Here is a 20,540-nt window from a genome sequence, read left to right on the forward strand (position 1 = left end):
CACTCCGATCGTCTGTGGATGTCAAACCGTTCCCAGTTGTCTTTTAATTATGATAATGTTCACTGATGACTGTTTTTAGCAAAAAAATGTAAAAAAAACAAAAATAAACTTTCTAGGACATAGTTTCAGCAGAGCGGCACTAGTATCATTAGAAATCTGCCTCTGAGTTGTGTTGGCCCCAACCCAATTTCCCATCATCCATCTGTCTGCACGCCCTCCCTCTATCTGACAACCCCTCGCTAGTGTTAGCAGTGCAACAAAAATGGTGAACAACATTGGGGCAGTTTGGAGCCAGAGTCCAGCTCAGACGAGGAAAACAAAGACGTAGATGGATCTGTCTGTCTATGCATCAGAATGGAGCGGAGCAGGGAGCCCCAACCCTAACCCCAACCCCAACCCTAAACCCAACCCTAAACCCAACCCTAAACCCAACCCTAAACCCAACCCTAAACCCAACCCAACCCCAACCCTCCTACATCACAAATATAATCTTGTTCAAACAGTTTTTCTTCTGCTTCTGATTCACAACCATTTGAATAAAGAAATACTAAGCAATGCAGTTTTAACCTTATTTCTTCATTTATGTCCTCTATCGTCAGAAAATACTAAAACAGCTTGTTAAAAACACTAAAATTGGAGTGATCGGAGTGGGTGTTTAAAAAAAATCTTTTATTTTTAAAGCTGACACACACAAAAAAGAAAATGTGATTATTGTTGTGTCTCTTATCTGTACCATTTCAACAGAAGCAGCATTTAGGCCCAGCTGCATGCTGTTTAGCAGAAACACACTGAATCTGAAACGTGTCCAATCTGCACCAAAAGGTTGTTCAATCAAATGACTTAACGGACGAGAAGCCAACCCAAAAGCTGGCAGTGAATGCCTTGAAGAACTGTCGACTGGCCTGGAGGTTAAGCGTCTGCTTGACTCTGGCTGTTGTGCAGCTTCTTTCTTGTTTTTGCTTTAAAGGACGGCATTTACCTGCAGAGCCTGCATCTCTGGACGGCTGTTGCAGCTGCAGCTCAATAAGCAGGGAGCAACAGCAAAATAGATCAATGGTGGACTAGTTTCCTCTGATTAGTGCGACACGCTTTCATCATGAGAGCAGACAACGTGTTACGGTTAGACGTCTGAGCCGCTTCACCACAGGAAAAGACAAACCAGAGTTAGAAGAGCTGAAATTAGAGATGGAGTGCAGGAAGTGATGACCAGATCGAGAGGACAGCAGAGGGGGAAAAGCTCCGGGTGAAGACTGGTTGAAAAGTTAGGAGGCATGCGCTACAGATCTGACCGATCTACAAGATGAAGCCAAAAGAGAAAGGGAGCCGATTGTTGGAATGTTCTTCTCATGAACAGAAAGGGTTTTTAAAAACTTACTATAAGTCCGTTTGCGTGTTGCTGTTCGTTACTTCGGTCCTTCAAATTTTAAGAACACATTGTTAGACTGTTGTGTGTCATTTTCAAAACACGATGTGGCGTTAGTGCTCACAGCTCAAAGTCAAACAGTTTTATGATATTCCATGAATAATTCAATTCAGCCATTATTTCATCACACGGCTAAAGGATGGGACGGTTCCCATGGAAGCAGAAACTGATTGCTCCACTTCCTCCTAGAGAGCTGAACATGTGATGAAACAACAGCTTCTCTCTCCCGACCCAGATAGCAACTGTAAGCCGGGACACCCCCCCCACCCCCCAGAGGCTGCAGGTAACCCGATCAGCCACCCAGGTGGAATCACAGGAACAGTGATTACAAGCAGACGAGACACGGAGCGGAATCAAACATGCGACACGTCTGCGCTTACCTTGGCTATTTGCAGCAGTACAATGCAGTGTTTAATGGACTCTACCATACTCTGGAAAAACACACAAAAACAACAGGAATCCTTAAAGGAGCAGCTTCCCAACGCAGCAGGAACAAAACCTTTGCTTTGTTTTTACTTACACAAGTCGTCTCTTTCAAATTTTCTATTTTCTGTCAAAAACAGAAAAAAAGAAAAATCACTGAGCAATTTCAACAATATTCAGTCACAAATTAGATGAATATATTGATAAACATAACATTATAAAATTAAACCAGGTATGTCTATTTTTTTACATAGGTAATTCATCTTTGTTATGTGATTTATTGATACTTCAGGATTCTTAATTCTGTCTGATAGACGTTATGAACCGGATAATGATAAACCATGTAATAAAATGGTTACGGTAGAACAGGGGGAGGGGGGGATTTGGAAGTGCGCTTCCTTTCAAGCAATATTTAATTTATGTCTAATTATCCTAAGTTTGATACGTCTTTGTATGAAAGTATAGCTGATGATTGTATTGTTTTATGTGTATTATTCTCACCTGATTGCTTGAAATAAACCGTTTCAAATCAAATAAAAAAACTAGATAAAACCAAAGTGATGTTTTTTGGTAATTAAATTGCCTTAATTAAAATAAATAATGTCTCAATTAAAAGTGTTACAGAAATCAAATTCTTAGGGGTTTTTAATCGATGACAAATTAAGTTGGAAGCCTCACATCAGACACATACAAACTAAAGTCTCAAAAAGTATTTCAATCATAAATAAATCTAAACATTTATTAGAATACAACAGTAAATATTTATTGTACTGCTCCTTAATATTACCATATTTGACAAACTGTATAGACATTTGAGGGAATAATTCTAAAAGTTCACTACATCCTCTCTGTTGATCAGAATTGTACATAAAGCCGGATATCTTGATCACACAAACTATTTATTTTATCAATCTAGACTTTAAAACCGGATGAGCTTGTGGATTTTTACACCAAAAACTTCCATACAGTCAGTGGGAAATCGTTACCATTCAGTATCCAGAAACAGTTCTTAGAAAACGAAGGTTAAAAACTGAGGGGATGTAGAAACTTCCAGATCAAACTGAAAAGAACCACAAAGAAAAGTTTCTGTGTGTCGGTGTGTGAAACTAAACTCTGGACGGGTTCAGTGATGAGCTCAATGTTCAAATATTCAAGAAAAGATATAAAGAAACTCTGATTTCACATCAATAAGTGTTTGGATAATTCCAAATTATTTCCAAAAATGTGTGAACTTGATTGTGGTGAAATAATCAAAGTTCTTTTAATGACAATCAATGAGTGTTACATTGTAATGTGTAATAATGATGACAGAAATGTTTGAATTATGATCAATAACTATTGATTTTCTTTACTTGATCTGCAATGTGTATCAATAATTACTGGTTTATTGTGATCATGTGTTCTAATGATAATCAATGATTATTACATAACGGTTACAGTTTACTGAAATCAGGAATGAATATTTTCTGAAGATAATCATTTTGTTACTTGAAAAGAATCTATTGGATCAGAACCGGATTATAAAAACTGTCAAACTATCAAATGATGAACTCAGTAAAGTGGGATTATATAAACTCACTTCTTCCTGCTCCTTTTCAAGCAATAAATCAAAATCTACTTGACTTTAGTTAATGATCACTGTTTTTAATTAAACAAAATGTGATTTAAGTGTGTCGGTTTATTTGTTTTTGGGTTTTTTTATCTATGATTTTATCATTTGTGTTATGAGTTTGATAAATCTGTGATTTCTTTTATTGCATTAACTTCAATTAATGCCTGAACTAAACAAATCCAATCAAAATGAAACAAAGTGGGCTGTAAAAGCAGGAAAGACAATAAAGCAGAACTAGAAACGACTGCAGTTAAAAGTAAAACTGCAGCCGTTTTTTCTTCTTCTTCTTAGCTTTGTTTGGAAATTAAAGCGAGAAATAAAGATGACGACAGTTGAAGAGGAAGTGTAGAAATGAGTACAGCTGTCAATCCACACAAAAAATACAGACACACAGCAGAGACGTTTGAAAATAAAGGATTCGTGACATTTAGAGCAAAAAGATGCTTTGATCCATTGATGCTATGATTGACAGCATTTCCTTCACAGAAGAAATCCCTGATAAAACTGTAATAAAGTCCTGTTGGCTTGTTTTAAAGGAGCATTTCGGTGTTAGAAATCACTTTCCTGCTTGCAGAGATCGATTTAATGGCTTTAATCAGCTTCAGAGGATAAAGAGGCTGACAGGGTCAGTATTAACGAACCTCTGATTAGTGATTAGTGGGGGGGGGGGTTTACACACTTGGAACCAATAATGTTTTTATTTTTACATCCTTTTCATTTATTACGAGTGCTTTTTCATTTAAAGTGACATTAAAATTAGATGTTAGTATAAAAATCACAAATAATTTTTTGTTTATTCCAGCTGTAGCTCAATAAATGAACATAAACGAGGGGATAATGATAAAGATCACATAAATGGGACATAAATGAGACAGAAAATACGTCATGATAAAGAATCAACGTGTATAAAATCTTTATATAAAAAACTGTGGATAAATAATCATTTTCTGAGGTTTTTTTATTAAGACGTTTAAAAATATTATAATTGATGCCGTTATGAAGAAAAGTGGACAATAATTTTAACCCCAATAGTAAGGAGATGGGCTGAATTCTTCCCCTACCCTTTTGATTGGAGGGGCATTTGGAGCTGTAGTGGTGTCCGAAATCGTTTTTTCTTTAAGGGTTAGCAATAGCGACTTAGGGTCGCCGGGGCGTTGATCTGTGTCGCGCTCTTCACAAGCTCTGAAGCACAATTAAATGTAAGTAATGAGTTTTTGTTTTTGCACCTCTTTTTAAAGTTATAAACCGATGTTACGTATTTTTCGAGCCCTGGGAGCTACATGCTAACGTTTGGGAGTGGCGACTATTGATGATGTCATCAAGGGGTAGGGTCCTCCGTATTTAAAGACACTGGCTATGTCCGTTGTCCACCCTAACCCCTAACTTCTAAACAACCAGGCAGTGTCCTGAATTTTGAAAGAAATTCCAAGCACGCTACTTTTTTTTTTTACGGCGGATCTGACGTTGTCGATTTCACCAAGTCAAAGTCTAATTGATACGAGCGTTTTGAGACGTTTCTTTATGAGTCCACTGTCTTCTGAAGATAAAAACATTGATGATTCATTTAAAAAATACACTTAAATACATTTTTTGGGCAAACATTGTTCCGAAACAATGCATTGTGGTCTATATTCACCGATCTGGTGAGCATCGATGCACACTGGTTTCTCACAGACTTCTGGGAAATTTCTAGGGCTCTGGATTTGGGAATTGTAGATTCGGACAAACGCACTGAAGAGTGCACTACATAGTGAGTAGGGAAGGAATTCAGACACTATATTTCCATAACTCTCTGCTTGGGGAAGAATATGTATTTGAAAATACAAATCCTGATTGCTTTTGAGTTTTAGGTGAGTGCCAAAGCTTCATCTACTCGGTGACTTACGAACTAGGCAACAGTCTGAATAAAGCGTCCTGTCTTTGTCATTTTTGACAGACGACACCGTCTGAGAGTTTTCCAGCGAACAGAAGACATCGGAGGTTCAGAGGATAAGTTCAGAAAGCAGAGCGTCCAGACACCGGGCCTGCTGCTACTCACTGCCAGCGATTCCTCGTCTGTGGAGTCCTTGATCTTCTCATCAAACAGCTGTTTGAGAACAGATGAAGAGAGAAAAACAGAAGACGGAGATAAAATGATCTTTAAGGAGAAGTTGGAGGGTCAGCCAGTGAATCAGAAAAAGGTTGTGAAACTAATCTTTCTTAAAAGACTTTAAAAACACTTCCAAAATACGCAGCTTTGACCTTTAATGAGCGGTAAAAAAGAGGCTAAAATGGTGTTGCATATTAAAACAATGTATATTTTTGTGGTCAAATCCTACCTTTAACTGGTCAATCAGGATCTGAAGGTAGGCGTCAGCTTCAGATAACTTCTTGTCAAAGTCTTGAACACTGGGAACAAATCCTGCTTCTGCCTCCTGCGGACGACAAAGCTCCAACCTTAAAGCCCTGCTGCTGTTTGCATATTCAAAGTCAAGCCGCGGCCGCCGCTCATTCAGAAAATAAAGGCCTCCTGACCGCGCAGGACACAGAATGGTGTCGGAAACATCAACAGTGCTGGAGAATCTTCCAGCAACGCTCGGTAATCATGAGATATGGGGGGGGGGGGGGGGGGGGGGGGGGGCTATTGTTTAGCCAGCAGAGGCTGATGTGAGCAAGGCTTCAGCAAAACCAGAACCAGAAGACCAGGGCTCCAAACCCAAAGATGACATTTCTGTGTTAATTTGATGCTAATACACCCATTAAAGGTGGATTACTACAACCACTGTCCAAACAGGTGAGACAGATCGGGCCAAAATCCTCCAGAACAACCCAACAACACAAAGCAGGAGGAGGAAAAGTTCTGGAAATGAAGAGCCAACAGACGTTTGGTCCCTCCGCCTGTCAAAGGAACGGAGCAAACGACGTCAGCAGATGACTAACGTCACACAGAACTTACTCAGCCATGAAAACACAACTTCTAAACAACCGAGAGACCAAGACTGTGAACAGAACCGAGCTCTTCAACCGTGAAGGATGCTGCCGCCTCGGATCTCCACCCTGCTCTCCGGTCCCTCTGTCCTCCTGAGGCGCGTCTCACCGGGACACGAAGGAAAGCCATGAACCCAACAGGAAAGCTCCAGCAGCCCCCCAGCTCGGAGATCTGCTAAAGTTTAAACGCGTTAACCTCAAAGAGAGCAAAGTCTGCTTTTACTGAGCGGCGGTGGGACTTCTGGTTAAAAACAAAAGGGCAAAGGACCAAAGGTGTGCTCTGTTTGGTTTAGCATTCCCACAAAAATAGAAAACCAGGGGTCAGAAAGAGCAGAAATCTGGCTGAATCATTGACTTAACCACCACAGCCAGGTTAGCAAACAGTTAAAGTGCTGCTTTCCCTAACTAAATAGGTTTGAACATTTTAAATAATGAGATTACTCTGTTTATGGGACTGAAGAAAATTCTTTTATCGCACACGTATGGATACAAAAATAAAGATAACTTGGGTATTATCACCCCAAACAAAGATGAACAGCATGAACATAAGCCTGCAGCTTCGTTGTCACACGTTAAACAGCCTCTCCTGTTTAGTCAACACGCACAGCCGCAGGGGAAGCACGGCTTTTACAGACCGAGGACCAGTTTGGAAACGGAAAGTCAGCTGCAGGTGTTGGTTCAGCCACGTCACATAACGGGCATCACTCCCTCGCCGAGCACAGACGCTCGCATCCACCCCATGATTAGTGGCTCCACAGCCGGCCGCCTCCCTCCCCTTTTCATTTGTTTTTCCACACGGCGTGACCTATTTTAAATGCCCCTGCCACAGCTGCCTGCCTGCCTGCAGCGTCAAACTTCTGCTTTTTCCTGCCGCCGCTGCAGCGTCTGCGTGTTACTTACAGAGAAGTGCCTGGCTCCATTGAACATGCTGCTTCAAAGCCCCCGCATCTCCCCGGTCATTTAGCGTGACACAAGCTCCCTCCCCGTCTTCGCTTCCGTTATTGTCTGTCCGCCCAGCAGCAAAGCAGCAGCTCTAATGACGTTCTCTCCTGCTCCTCCACACAGAAAGGGAGCTGAAATCATCCGCCGAAGAAAAAGCAAAACCACGGCAGCCCTCAGATTTCCTCCAGCGGGAGTCAGCAGACGCGTTAATCCAGGACCCTCCCCTGCCAGGAAGGGCACACTTCCTCTCACACAGGCAGAAGAGAAAACACGCATCGGGCCGCCCGATTGGCCGAGGCGGCAGGAGCAGACGCACGGTTGAGCGAACAAAAAGGCCCGGGGTTGGCTGGTGCGGAGTCACATGACGCCACGGCAGCAGCTCATAGACATGCATGCATGTGTGCGCAGTGAGCCACACGTAGCACACGAGGAAGATTTGACACCCAGAGAGAAGGGGAGGAGAAGAAAAGCAAGGAAGAGCAAAAGGTAATGAGGGCAAAACAAACACAAATCAGAAAAAGAAAGTGAATGTTGCTGTGAAACAACAAAAAACATCCTCACCTCAGAAATGCTCCACAGTCCCACTGACAAATTAAATGTTTTAAGCTCGCCTTAACGCTTCATCCATCAGCCAGAATGACAGCGGCTCATGCTTGCTGCTACAAACACGCACGCTGACGCTAAAGCGGACGCCGTCCGGCGCCATACCTGCAGCTGGAGGGTGTGGCGGAGGATGGTTCCCTCTAAGGCGTGGATCCACTTCTCCCGCTCGTCTGCATCTCGGGCTGGAGGGTGAAGCACACAGAGAAACGGTGGGTGAGCGGCGTTTGGCAGACGTGACACACGTCCAGACAAAGACATGAGTGCTGGTGAGACGGACATGGACACTTTCAGCTCCAAATAAATAATACATGAGAGCTAAATTTAAAAGATTTCCACTGAAGCCAAAAATGGAAACAGGCTGATGGTTTAGACTCTGAAAGCTGATTATAGCTGCCCAAAAGCATCATATCTGTAGTTATTAAATGTAGGTTTTACTTTGAAATCAAACTATTTTAGAAGCTTTTTCTGTCGTTTGGTTTGGAAAGTGAAGAATTTCGGGGCAAATCACAGATTTTTCAACAGTATAAAGAAATTCCTAAAAGCTGAGAATGTTTCAGAATGTGAACAGATTCTGGATTTGAGGCACTAAATGGAGAAATCTGGACTCAAATAGGACGGCAAACGTCCCGAAGAACATCCTCTTATCAGAGAGGGATTTCCGTCAGGATTTCTGCGGCGCTCTCAGGACGCCGAAGACGCCGCTGGCTGGGCGTTTGTCCCCCGCCCACAGAGCAAAGACGGAGAACAAACAGCGAGCGTCTCCGGCAGGTGAAGCGGCACACGAATCCGCGTGTTTGATCCTCACAAACAGGGATCTCATTTCCTCCTTCATAACGGGGGGTTTCAGGTAAAACTGCTTCATCTTTGTTTTCATTGCAGCGCAGAAGACGACAGTGTGGTCGTTGAAGAAAAGCCTCAGGTGGGCGGGACCAATAATTCCACCATTTTAAAAGGTCAAATAAATGCTGAGAGTGACTCATTTACTGTCTTTAGACGGTGAAGCAGCAGCTCAGGGAGTTAGGTGGAGCTGTGAAATGCGTCTGCAGAGCTGCAGGAATGTCAGAACAACAGCTTTCTGCACGAAAGCCAAACTCAGTTAGTGTGAGAGGTCAGTCCGCCAAACGACGGCAAAGAGAAAATCCCGGAGGAGTCCAACCAACGGCAAAAAAAAACGCCAACATGCAGGAACGAGAAATGAAAACTCAGCCACAGGCGGCTGAAAACGAGACAAATGGACACAGATCTGCAGGATGAGGCAACATGGGATGCATGTGGGGCGGATCCTTTCCACACAAGCACATCTGTCACATGACTCCAGCTGGAACCATCCATTCAGAAGACAAAACAAAAGCGTGGGAAAGCAAAGAAAAGACCCATAAGTGTAAGTAGAGACAGAGCCGAGTGCATCTGAAACGGCTTCACCAGCAAAAACACTCAAATCAAATCCATTTTCTCATACGGTTTGCTGAATAAAGCTCAGCCACTCCATGAGATGGGAGCCAGTTTTCTGGTAAACTGCTGGCTTCAGCTGAAATCCACATCAAAAGTTGCTCCATCAACTTTCCAAGAACTATTTTATGCTGACGCTTGGACAAGTGTCACAAAAACAATTATGGGATTGAAGTAATCTCCTTTTAGCCGACGGAAATGACAGATTTCAACTGGAATTCAGGTTTTTAAGACTCACTCCAATGAAAATGATGTTTCTTGTGCTTTTAATGGTAAATGGCGGATACTTATATAGCGCTTTTCTAACTTCAAGGCCCAAAGCGCTTTACAGTCACACACACATTCACACACAGTCACACACTGGTGGTGGCTCCGCTGCCGAACGCTGGCGCCAACCTTCCACCAGAGGCAAGGTGGGGTTCAGTGTCTTACCCAAGGACACTTTGACTCATGGGCGTGCGAGACGGGAATCGAACCTGCAATCTTACGATCATGAACCCTACCACTGCACCACGGCAGCCAATGTGTTCTTGTAGCCTTTTTCTGATGAGGGATGACCAATATAAAGAAAATTCTGATTAAATTCTTTATTTCAAATCATTGAGAATCAGCGGCCAAATCCAACCTCTTAATACTGGGTCCCATCCTTACAGTCTTTTGTATGAGCTGCCCTGGATTTGAACTCACAACCTTCCAGTTTAAGGGCAGACACTCTCCCACAAGGCCAATAGCCAGTGAAATGGTAAGCCACAAGCTGCCTGCTGTGCTCCATTCTGATGCCTGTTGTGGTCTTTGTTTTCCTCGTCTGAGCTGACGTCTGGATCAAAACTGGACGGCTGGACGGCTCAATATTGATCGCATGTTTGTTGGGGGTGTGGGGGGCTGTAAGCTAGCAGGAGAGAGAGCAAACAAAGAGATGTTGCGAACTGGGGGAAGAATTACTCCACGCCAACAGTCCCGCCCACAACTGGAGGCAAATTTCTGATGAACTCCTGCCGCTCTGCAGAAACTATGTCCTAGAAAGCGATACGTTTCTTTGATTTTGCCTATAAACGGAATAATGCTAATTAAAAGACCACTGGGAATGCTTTTTAGACGGCTGGCCTGTTGGGTTGCTGCCGTTTCCTCAGCATTAAACGGACCCGCTTCAGTGGCTTTGTTAAGGCCTCTACCTGATCCTCTCCTCACCCTGGCTGACGTCCCCAGAAAACTGATGCAAATCCAGGAACAAGCTCCAAAAACAAAAGCGGACACTCGATGCGGTCAACCCAAACGTGTTTCAACCTCATTATGCACTGAAAACCAGGATTTCAGCGCAACTTCATCTCTGTGGGAAAACCACAACAGGTTTTTGCTGCAAAAAATGACTGAGAAATAAATAAAAACACAAATCTTTTCACAATTCTTTAAGTGGGACACCTTCAGAGGATCAGAGGAGATTCCTGGGATAGTTTTCTGAAGCTGAAATGCCGAGGAAATGCCAAAAAACACGCAGGAAAGAAGGGCTTCAGCAGAGTTACAGCTGCTTTTATTGATGCCGTCATGTTGCATGACCTCATTCCAGTTCCCCATCAGATCAGTGTCCCAATCCTGTGACCGAGGGGCAAAAACACAAACAGGAGCTGCAGGAGAGTCCTACAGTCCTCCCCTGTAGTTCTGCTGAGACATGGATCACAAGAGGTTTGCCATTTTTTCTCCCATTTTGGTTCTTTTCCTGACTTCCAGCTGCTTTTCTGGATACTCCACCAATGACCACATCTCTTCACCAGGTTATGATTTTAAAGACGCCTTCACACTCATCTGCAGAGCTCAGACTTTCACATAAATGGTCTAGTATATGTCAGATTCACAAATTTACAACTTGTTTTAATTTCTACCTTTTAAAAAAAAAAAAAAAAAGTTTGGTCATGAAAAGCCATGTTCATAACAGGAAAGCATTTAAATGAACAAAAGTAAAACTGTTATTACTAAAACCATGAAGCCCTATGCTGTACACTAAAATATAGGCAATCACATCAAAACATCCACTCTGAGTGAAATGTTGTTTTATGTGCTTTTGACATCTTTTAAGTGGCCTTTTTCTAATGATGGAGGCCATTTATTGAGCAAATTTGGCTAAAATTAGCATTCTTTTGAGTATTTCTTTATTTAAATCAGATGCTGTATGAAAAAGATTGTATTTGTGATGCAGAAAATAGGCTGGGCGGGGCCACCAGCTCCCCGCTCTGCTCCATTCTGATGCATCCGCTAACAGACAAACAGATCCATGTACGTTTGCCTCAAAACTCTGAATATCTCCAATCTCGCCGGCCATTTTTGGGTGTACCAGTAATGCTAGGGGGACACTTTGTAAACAGAGAGCTCTCAGCAGCAGTGACCGGGGGTGAGGTTGCTCTGAGGCAACTGTCCCGCCCACAACTCTGTGGTAAAGGTCATGTCTCACAGCCACTATGTACATGTTGTGCATTTGTCACGTATGGAAGTTTGGTCTTTCTTGACACATGCGTCATATCTCATATGTAATCCATAAGTGTTTCTTGAGTTTGTTGTTCGTCGATGTGCACAGATGTCCGTCGAGGGTTTCGGCTGACAGGTCTTTACGCGAATTTGGTTTTGAGCTTCTCAGAATTTTGGGTCGTTTGAGAATAACGCAGTTTATCCTTATTGTACGTAGTTTATAAACACTATTTCGTAACTCTTACACCACTGTGAGTGATTTTTCCCAGATGCATATGGATATTTGTGTCTTTCCAGGACCGTTCCACCTAACGGACTTTTCACGCATGAACCACCGATGCATAACTTTTATATCGCGTATACGTCGCCACTATCTCGTTAAGATTACAAATTTGACGCACGAATCACTCATAAATTGCATATAAACACTGGAATCATCACGCACGGTTCATGATTCATTGGTTTACGTGTTCTTTGCGGGTTTATTCGTACTACTTCCGTTGTTTTAACGTGGTTCATTCTGTATACATCGGAGAGAATTTCACGTAACCCTAACTTTTCTCACTTTTTCCAGGTAGATTCACGTATGACCAGTTTACATCCGTGACATAAAGGTAGTGGCTGTGTGGCACGGTCTTCAGGAACTGCTGTATCCCAGAAAAGGATGCAGGTTTTTGGATTTTCCCTAAAAATTGCCTCATCAGAACACTTTTGCAACAGATCCAAAGATGATCGGACATTCATGAGCATTTTCTAGTAAAGGCTGATTCGACAGAGTGAACCGTGTAATCTCTCTCATGTTTATAATCACAGACTTCTACATTCCATGATGCTATGTTACTTCAACTCAACACTAAAAAAACTCTTCAATCAACATCTTTCCATCCTTCAGACCAGCAGGAAGTCTGACTGAGCAGACGGGCAGAAGAAGCAGGAGATCAGAAAAGTTTCTGCAGGAATGAGAGCAAAGAGCCAAAGAGCTCGGATGCTCCGCCGCGGGAAGAGAGGCCGATGAATAATGGATGCTTCTCCAAGCAGAGGGACAACAGCCATTCAGACATGGATGGAGCAGCGGCCGTCCCTGCCTTCAGAACGGGGTCAGATTTTCAGAACAAAAGCAAAAAAAGGCTTTCTACACTGACTGATGTGTAGTTTTCCTCAGTTGTCATCCCCCAGCTCCCCATCTGCTGAGCCCGATGGGAGAAAAGCAGGAGGACTGAACCAACATGCTTTATCAGAAGCTGGATCCAGCTCCTGCAAAACATGCATGTCCTGAGCCCGACGGGGTTGTGGGTTGTAATTCTGCTGCTTTGCTTCAGAGGTGATGCATGAGAAGTTCCACTGAGTGCAGACATTTTCCCCATAAATAAATCACCTTCTCTGAGATTTTACCGTGATCGCTTTGAAAAGCTTTTAGACGAGATCGTTGCTGACTGGCAAGATTCTGATCTTTAAAATTCTAATATTTCTAATGGCTTGGATGGGCTTCAACATAAAAACGACAAATTGTTCATAATTTAAGGACATTGTTTCCCTTTAGAATAGAAATGTTTTAAGTAACAAAAGAAGTTTCCGATGTCCTTATTTTTCTCTTTTTTTGTCCGTCTTCAAGTCTTTCAAACTCTCATTGGTCACAGCAGCCAAACTAAAACATGGTTTTTAGCCTGGGGTCTGGTTTCAGCACATTAGTTAACTCAACCACCATCTTCTGTTTGGAACAGGAAGTTCCTCTGTAATCAAGCCAAAGAGAGACATCACTCGTTTTTCGGCAAACACAAGCACAAGGACCGGAGCACCAACGCCCCCGCCCTGCACAGCCGTCCTCCCTCTGTCCGGCTCCGACCCGTCCTGGAGGCTCGATTACAAACCGGAGCACCGGTGAGACGCTCCACCCTGACAAACAAACACCCGCTCGCGGTCCTTTTGGCGGCATGCACGCTGACCGTGACACATGCAGCGTGTCCTCCTTACCCTTGCGTTTGTAGAACCACAGCATACAGCTTCGGAACACAGACATGGGAGAGGGCATGGAGGAGGTGAGCGGGCCGGGGGGCCCATGGACTTTGGCTTAATGACCCTCAAGACGGAGGAGGAGGTGAAAGGTGGTCGTGGGGTGTGCGGGATTTGGAGATGGAAACAGATGAGAAATGAGCGACAGAGATGGAAGGAGAAAACTAGACGAGGTTAGCTAGAGACCTGGCAGGGCGGCAGAGCAAAAAGGTCAAGAAAAGCAGAGGCTGCTGGTGACTGCTGGCAGCTCACTGCCAAAAAGGAAAGCCAGGATTGATGGGGGAGAGGCCAATCGCGTCCCTGCAACCGGCTGATGGGGATCAAACCAGCAGCAGCAGCAGCAGCAGCAGCAGCAGCAGCAGCAGCAGAGACCTGAGCTCAGCTCCTGGCTCAGCACTATTCTCTCGTATTCCCAGAGGCTCAGATGCAGACACTTGCGCAACAATTCTCCTCTCGTGTCAGAGTCAGGAAGGAAGACAGAAAAGCAGGAGTCTCAAATCCGCGTTCCAGAGAAATCCGTTTGGCTTGAAGGTGAAAAACTGATCTGGAAGGTTGTCAGAAACGCCTGAAGCGGCAACGGACGGCGAACAGCGAGCAGACGCTTTCAGCCTGCATCCGTTTCCTGGCATTAGAGCAAACCAATCCAGCTCTTTAAGAGATGGGGGGGTGAGAGAGGAAGGGATGTGAATAAAAGGAGCCCCCCCCACCCCCAGCATCATCACCAATCACAGAAAACAGAGTGGACACCCACCTTGGAAGTGGAAAGTCTTCTGGTCCACGGTGATGGTGAAGGTGCTGTCATCCTCGTCATCAATGCCGATCACAGCCCCCTGAGCAAACGGAGACAGGCGGTCAGTCACGGCACGCTCCACCCCCCCGCCCGCATCCCCCTCAGGTTTACAGCAGCTCCTTCCTTCTCTCCCTTTTTCTCCCTCCTTCTAGCTTTCCGTCTTTTCCCCCGTTCCTCTCACACATTCAGCCTTTTGGAGCACGGAGGACAGGAAGGGAGGGAAAAAGAGGCGGGATTTCAGGGAAGAAGGGAGGAGACAGGCGGGGAAGGCTGGAGGAAAACAGTTCTGTGGAGATCCATCACCACAGAAACTAAAGTAAGACCAGACAAAGCAGAGCATGGGCTCTAAAAACGAACATGTACCTTGGTTTAACAGTGAGTTTAACATCCAAATGTTATCAGCACAAACAGAAGATACCAACTTCTATTGTTATTAGTTGTTTATTAAATGTGTTTTGATGTTGGGCTGTCATAATTCTTTAACCCCTTTCATGGGCGTAAAGATTTATTTTATGTACGATCATTTGTGGTTGACGATCCGAGTCACTGAACTGGATCCAGGAGTAAATAATAATGGATTAATGGTTAGACCTAACTTAATAACGGGCTGTAGTAATATTTCTCCACAACTAGGCTTTTTAAGCCATATATGTTTTATTAAAAAGGTCTTTAATTATGTGGTTTACCGTCAGGTTAAAGAACTGCAAAGATTAAAAAATTAAAAAAATTGAGCAAATTGCAAATAAATGTATCAAGTTAGGAAGACGTTTTTCCATATTTAAACATTGTATGTGACGTCAAGTGAGGACTAAAATTAAGATTTGGGAATATGAAAAATAAGCATAAATATAATCTTTCCAATCCATCCTAAGCTTTATTAACACCGTTCATCTGCAGCTTCAAACCGGATCTAATCTGCTTTTATTTTCCTTTTTCCAGACGTAAATCTGTCCTGCAGGTCCCTGCTGGAGTTGAGTGATTCTCAGTGAAATCAGTGAACTCTGTGTCCCACAGGTTCACCTCAAAGATTTTCATATGAATTGAGCCATAACCTTCATTTTAAAACAAGAAATGGAAAGATGCATGCGTCTCTGCATTATACCACAATAGTAGTTTGAAAAGGATGTTTTGAAAAATGTCATGGTTGTTAAGGTGTAGAGGTCAGCCAGAGGAGCATGGCCCCACCAATTAAAGTTACTTATTCACTCAATGCAAAACTCATCAAATTAGTCAATAACCACATTTTTTTTCTGCTAACATGATCATTTGCTTATTTAGTTTCACTTAAATAAAAGAAATATGAGGAAAAATACATGAATCTTTATAAAATGTCAGCCTTTAATCATGTCCCTCAGTTTTGTAACAGCCTTTCAACCCCCCCCCTAAAAATAAATAGTTCCGTCCGACTTCTTCAGCAACCAGGAAGTGACATCACTGAATATTTTCCCGTTCTTACTCTGAAGACATAAGTATTAGCCTACTTTTCTTACCCAATTCATAGTTTCTATTGTCAGATTGACATTGTTGCACTCTGTTACATTCATAAATGATATTTACTATTTATTGTTTGGAAAAAACAAACAATTGTTTTGAAAAATAGATTCATTTCTTGTTTTCCTCATGCCCTATGTTGCTCCATATCCTAGATCAGTGTTTTTAAAGCTTTTCTGAGCCACGCCACACTTTAACCTTGACAAAAATCCAGAAATTTAAAAAAGGAGAAACTCATAGTCTGTATTGATCTACAGTCCATCCATGATCTCACATGCATTTTAGTGATAATTGTGGCAGAAAAAGCTGGAAGCTGCAGCTGTTTTTTACTAAAAGATGTAATAAAAGTTAAGTTAGAAGATTTAAAAACTGGTTGATGTGTGTTTGTTGTGGTTTCAAGACGTTTAACAAGGACGACTCATTGTGCGCTGAGACGCTGTCACTTTAACCCAATGCATCATGGGAGATGTAGTGATGGCAGACAGACTAGCGTCTCTGAGCTTCATGGTTTTGTTCTCTTGTTCCACGGTCTGACACCGGATTCTGTGGAAAGCTACACCGCTAAAGACGAGCTTTAGCTGGTATTTATGTTAGAACTGAGAGACTTTATGAGCAGAACCAGAACAAGTGAAGACTTTAACCACTTCTGATTGGTCAGACTGATGACGTGTGATTAAGACTCCAAGAATGATTGGTGGAGACAGTTAAAGGGGCGGGACTTTTCAGAAAACAGCTTTAGCTACAGCTAAATCGCGGTAATGTCATTCTTATTAAAATGTCTTTAATAGAATCAAATAAACACAAAGAAAAAAGTATTTTATGATCTTTCATATTCCTAACTACTCAGTGTTTTATCAGGGCCTGTTTGGATGAACACAGAGCTGATATCCTGGAGATGGAAATGTTTTTAGATCAGTGAATGAGGGTAATTTCCCACGGCACTCTGGTTGAAAAACACTGTCCTAGCTAATGTAGACATCATGTGACAACTTTTAGCTAAAATATTCAACCCCGTAACAAAAACACACTGTTACTCTTACAGACACATTTTTCTAATAATTTTGTGGGTGCCATGTTTAAGGTGGGAAAACATATTTTCTCAGAGGTTTAGATAGTCCTTAATCTAAGAAACACCATTTTTTTGGGTAACATTTTTCATCAGCAGAGAACCCAATGTGCACCGAATTCAGAGAACGACTCAGTTACAGTCTGGAAACAGGAAAAACCTTCGGTTGGGCGGGAACGCACACCCCCACAAAAACTGCACAACCAGTGCATATCAGACAAACAGAGTCATTATTAATATGTACACTGAATCCATGCTGGTCTATTGGAAATCCCTGTGATCTCATGCGAAACCTTCCTCCCAGCTTCAACAGAAACCGTTAGTCACAGCTCCTCTTTCTAAGGTATCTGCGGTAAACACTTCCTCCCTCTGAGGGGATCTGAAAAAACCCGACCTTTACCACAACTTCTCCTAAACTCCTGTGAAACCAAACTTATTTGATGAATAAAACTGCCCTCCAAACATTCCTGGATACCCGACATGCCGCTGGAAGAGCTGCGATAGGAATGCAGGGATCCGCCGCTCGGTGGCCACTTTTCTTTTTTCCACATCAAGTCTGACAATGAGCCAAAAGGTCAAATAAGATGAAAGCCTTAAAGCTGCCACCATGAGGAGGTCTGGCCCAGAAAGCAGTAAAGTTAATAAGCATAACTCTGGATGGTGGTTTAGTGGAGGAAAAGCTGTTCAAAGCCATTGTCTGTGGGGGTCAGGTCATGTGAGACACAGTATCTGTACTGATGTTTAATACAAAAATACAATAAAAACCCAAACATGGGGCCAAAAAGTTTCTGTTGATTTTTGTGGGAAAATGTGCTGCCATCTAGTGGACAATATTCAAACTAAGTAAAGGGGTCAGATAAAAGCCCCAAAGCCCAGAAGAGTCCAGAACGTCTAAATCTGTCCAAATGAAAACTACCGGGATTTAGTGAAAATTCACAATAGTGTCACACCTGACAGTAAGGACGGAAAAGATAAAGATTAAAAATCCATCGAGCAAAGGCGGGATTGGTTGAAAACCACAAAAATGAACAAGATGAACGCGGTAAGAACATTTTGTTGTCAGTTCCTCTTCCTGTTGCGTCTCTAATGTTTTTGCCTTTTTATGTGAGGCAATCAGCAAGACGTCCAATCACAAGCCAGCTTCTACACACCCGGGTCAAATGGACCACAGAGAGGGAGGAGTGTTGTGTGCTCTAAACATCTTAAAACCCTTTTGTGTGATCACCTGAAGTAAACAGTCTAAAAGACACAAAATGCAGGTTTTACTGTCTGAAGCTGACAAAAACTAAATAAAAGATTTCAGGAAAAAACAAAAAAAGGGGGGGGTTACTCTTTTAAAGGGCCTTTTATGTTTTAAATGTGTAAAAGATGTAAATGCCAAATGAATAATACACATCTAGACATTATTCATTTAGGTAACATTTTGTTTTGTTTTGTATAATTTACTCGTCTTTTTCTTGTTTTTGTAAGTTTTGTCTCGTTCTTGTCTTATTCTGTTATTTTACATTTGTTTCACTAGTCCAAAATAAAAAAGACTACTACTACTACTACTACTAGGGTTGGACTAAATCGTACTCCCACAAAGTTACCGTATCAAGTGAGAAGGAACGCCACACAACCCCACCAGACAGGTTTGTTTTTTTAAATGGTACGAGTTGCTGAGGGCCAAACAGACACAAAAGCACACGACTGCTCCTTTCAAACAGAAACACGTCAAACTCAAACACGGTCGTGACTTTTTCACTGCGGGGAATTCCCTTCAAACACCTTCAACAACCAAAGCGTGTCGACTTTGCAGTCGGTACAGCAGAGCAGCAAATATGAATTCACAAAAACAATGTGAAGACTGGTGGAGATTCTTGCCTTGAGCCGAACACAGCCTCTCCGGGAGCCTCGCATCATCTTGTCCTTTGACTGCAAAGCAGAACAGAATGAAAATGAAGGATGAACTGGCAGCACAGGCATCAAAAAATAAAATAATAACTCAATTATTCCAAAGCTCCTTATCTCCTACAACAAGACGTATGCTGTGTTTTCATTGATAACTTTCTGAATTTAAAGAACAAAAATAAACAAAACGACGTCTTCAGCTGAAAAACATTTACAAACAATAAACATGACTTAGAAATTAGTTTTGAAACTCTAAATTCTGTTTAATTTTACTGCTTTATTATGAAACGCAGAAACGTGTTTATTCTGATCAAATTTCAGTAAAGCAAAAGGACATTTGATGTTTGGCCGAGTCATTGACAATTTGGATTTCATTGGTTGATTTCATATTTGTGGACAATAAAACGACACAGATATACATAACTATTTCATAAAAATTAAATTAATTAAAAACGAAAATAAGGTAGTAATTACTATGATCATTAATAGATTTATGGGATTTTGTTCCTACAGGACACATACTGATTCATATGACAAAATGTGTTTATTATTGCAAAATGTTAGTGAAAAGTTTTAAAACAGATCATATAATTTCATTTCACTTTCGTATAAAAAACAGGACAAAGAAACTATTTGGAGAACATTAAGGACAGACAAGTTGTTTAAAATCGAAACTACGACGTTTAAAGTGCCTCTAGAATAATAAATACTAACAAGATCGGTTTAAATTTTGTTTTTAATGATTAGAAAACTATTACAACTTTATTTAGATATTTTTTAAACTAAAATTTAGCACAGAATCTACTGCCCATTCCCGCCGCAGTCTTCTTGTTTTAAGGCCAAAAGAGGCAAATACTGAACCTATATTTACATAAAACGAACCGAATTCACCTAACATATATATGGATATATTATATAATCATATCTACAAACAATTCACGTAAATCTCAGATAATTTACCAATTTCAGCTTAGTTTTTTTTTGCTAGCTGCCCGTGTTAGCGGAAATGAGAGAATACTGCGAGCTGATTCGTCCGTTGGTTTAGGAGGAGCGCTGCTATTGGTCAATGAGCCGATCCGTCAGCAGTAAGACCCGCCCAGCTGAGCCAGCTGATTTAGCCCACACTCCCCAACTCCAGAAACACAGCAGGCCCCACCGCTGTTCAACAAGCGGCCTCAGCCCCCCCGACACGAGGAACTGGACGTACCGTGTAATACGACAGCAAGCCGGCATTGTAGTCCAGGACAAACCAGCGATACTGCCAACCTTTCATGACATTAGTCCACTTGCTGAGCGGCCCCTCCATGATAGACGCCATCTTTACAACAGGCTCTGGTTTGGGAGGAGCCAGCGTGGCCTCTTACGTCACGGGCGCATGCTCAGTCAGAAAAAAACTTTTTCAGTTTTAAATTTACCA

General features: G+C 42.2%; 1 protein-coding gene across 6 annotated transcripts in view; it reads right to left on the reverse strand.

The window, feature by feature from the left end:
• Nucleotides 1–20,463, reverse strand: part of osbpl9 (oxysterol binding protein like 9) — a 34,637-nt gene extending 14,174 nt beyond the window's left edge. The window contains exons 1-9 of one of the 6 annotated variants that reach the window (XM_004068373.4): nt 20,331–20,463; nt 19,097–19,147; nt 14,638–14,716; nt 8,076–8,152; nt 5,777–5,872; nt 5,497–5,544; nt 1,944–1,973; nt 1,804–1,854; nt 1,376–1,414 (exon numbers count right to left, since the gene is read on the reverse strand). In XM_004068373.4, coding sequence (XP_004068421.1) covers nt 1,376–1,414; nt 1,804–1,854; nt 1,944–1,973; nt 5,497–5,544; nt 5,777–5,872; nt 8,076–8,152; nt 14,638–14,716; nt 19,097–19,147; nt 20,331–20,441 — 582 coding nt within the window. In that variant the 5' untranslated portion in view covers nt 20,442–20,463. Of the gene's footprint in view, nt 1–1,375; nt 1,415–1,803; nt 1,855–1,943; nt 1,974–5,496; nt 5,545–5,776; nt 5,873–6,462; nt 6,602–7,325; nt 7,601–8,075; nt 8,153–13,847; nt 13,962–14,637; nt 14,717–19,096; nt 19,148–20,330 lie in introns of those variants that run through there. The other 5 variants (XM_004068371.4, XM_011474562.3, XM_011474563.1 and 2 more) reach the window with 5 other exon arrangements.
• Between the last annotated feature and the right edge of the window lie 77 nt (nt 20,464–20,540).

This window comes from Oryzias latipes, chromosome 4, assembly GCF_002234675.1.
Source record: "Oryzias latipes chromosome 4, ASM223467v1".
In the NCBI taxonomy this organism is placed as follows: domain Eukaryota; kingdom Metazoa; phylum Chordata; class Actinopteri; order Beloniformes; family Adrianichthyidae; genus Oryzias; species Oryzias latipes.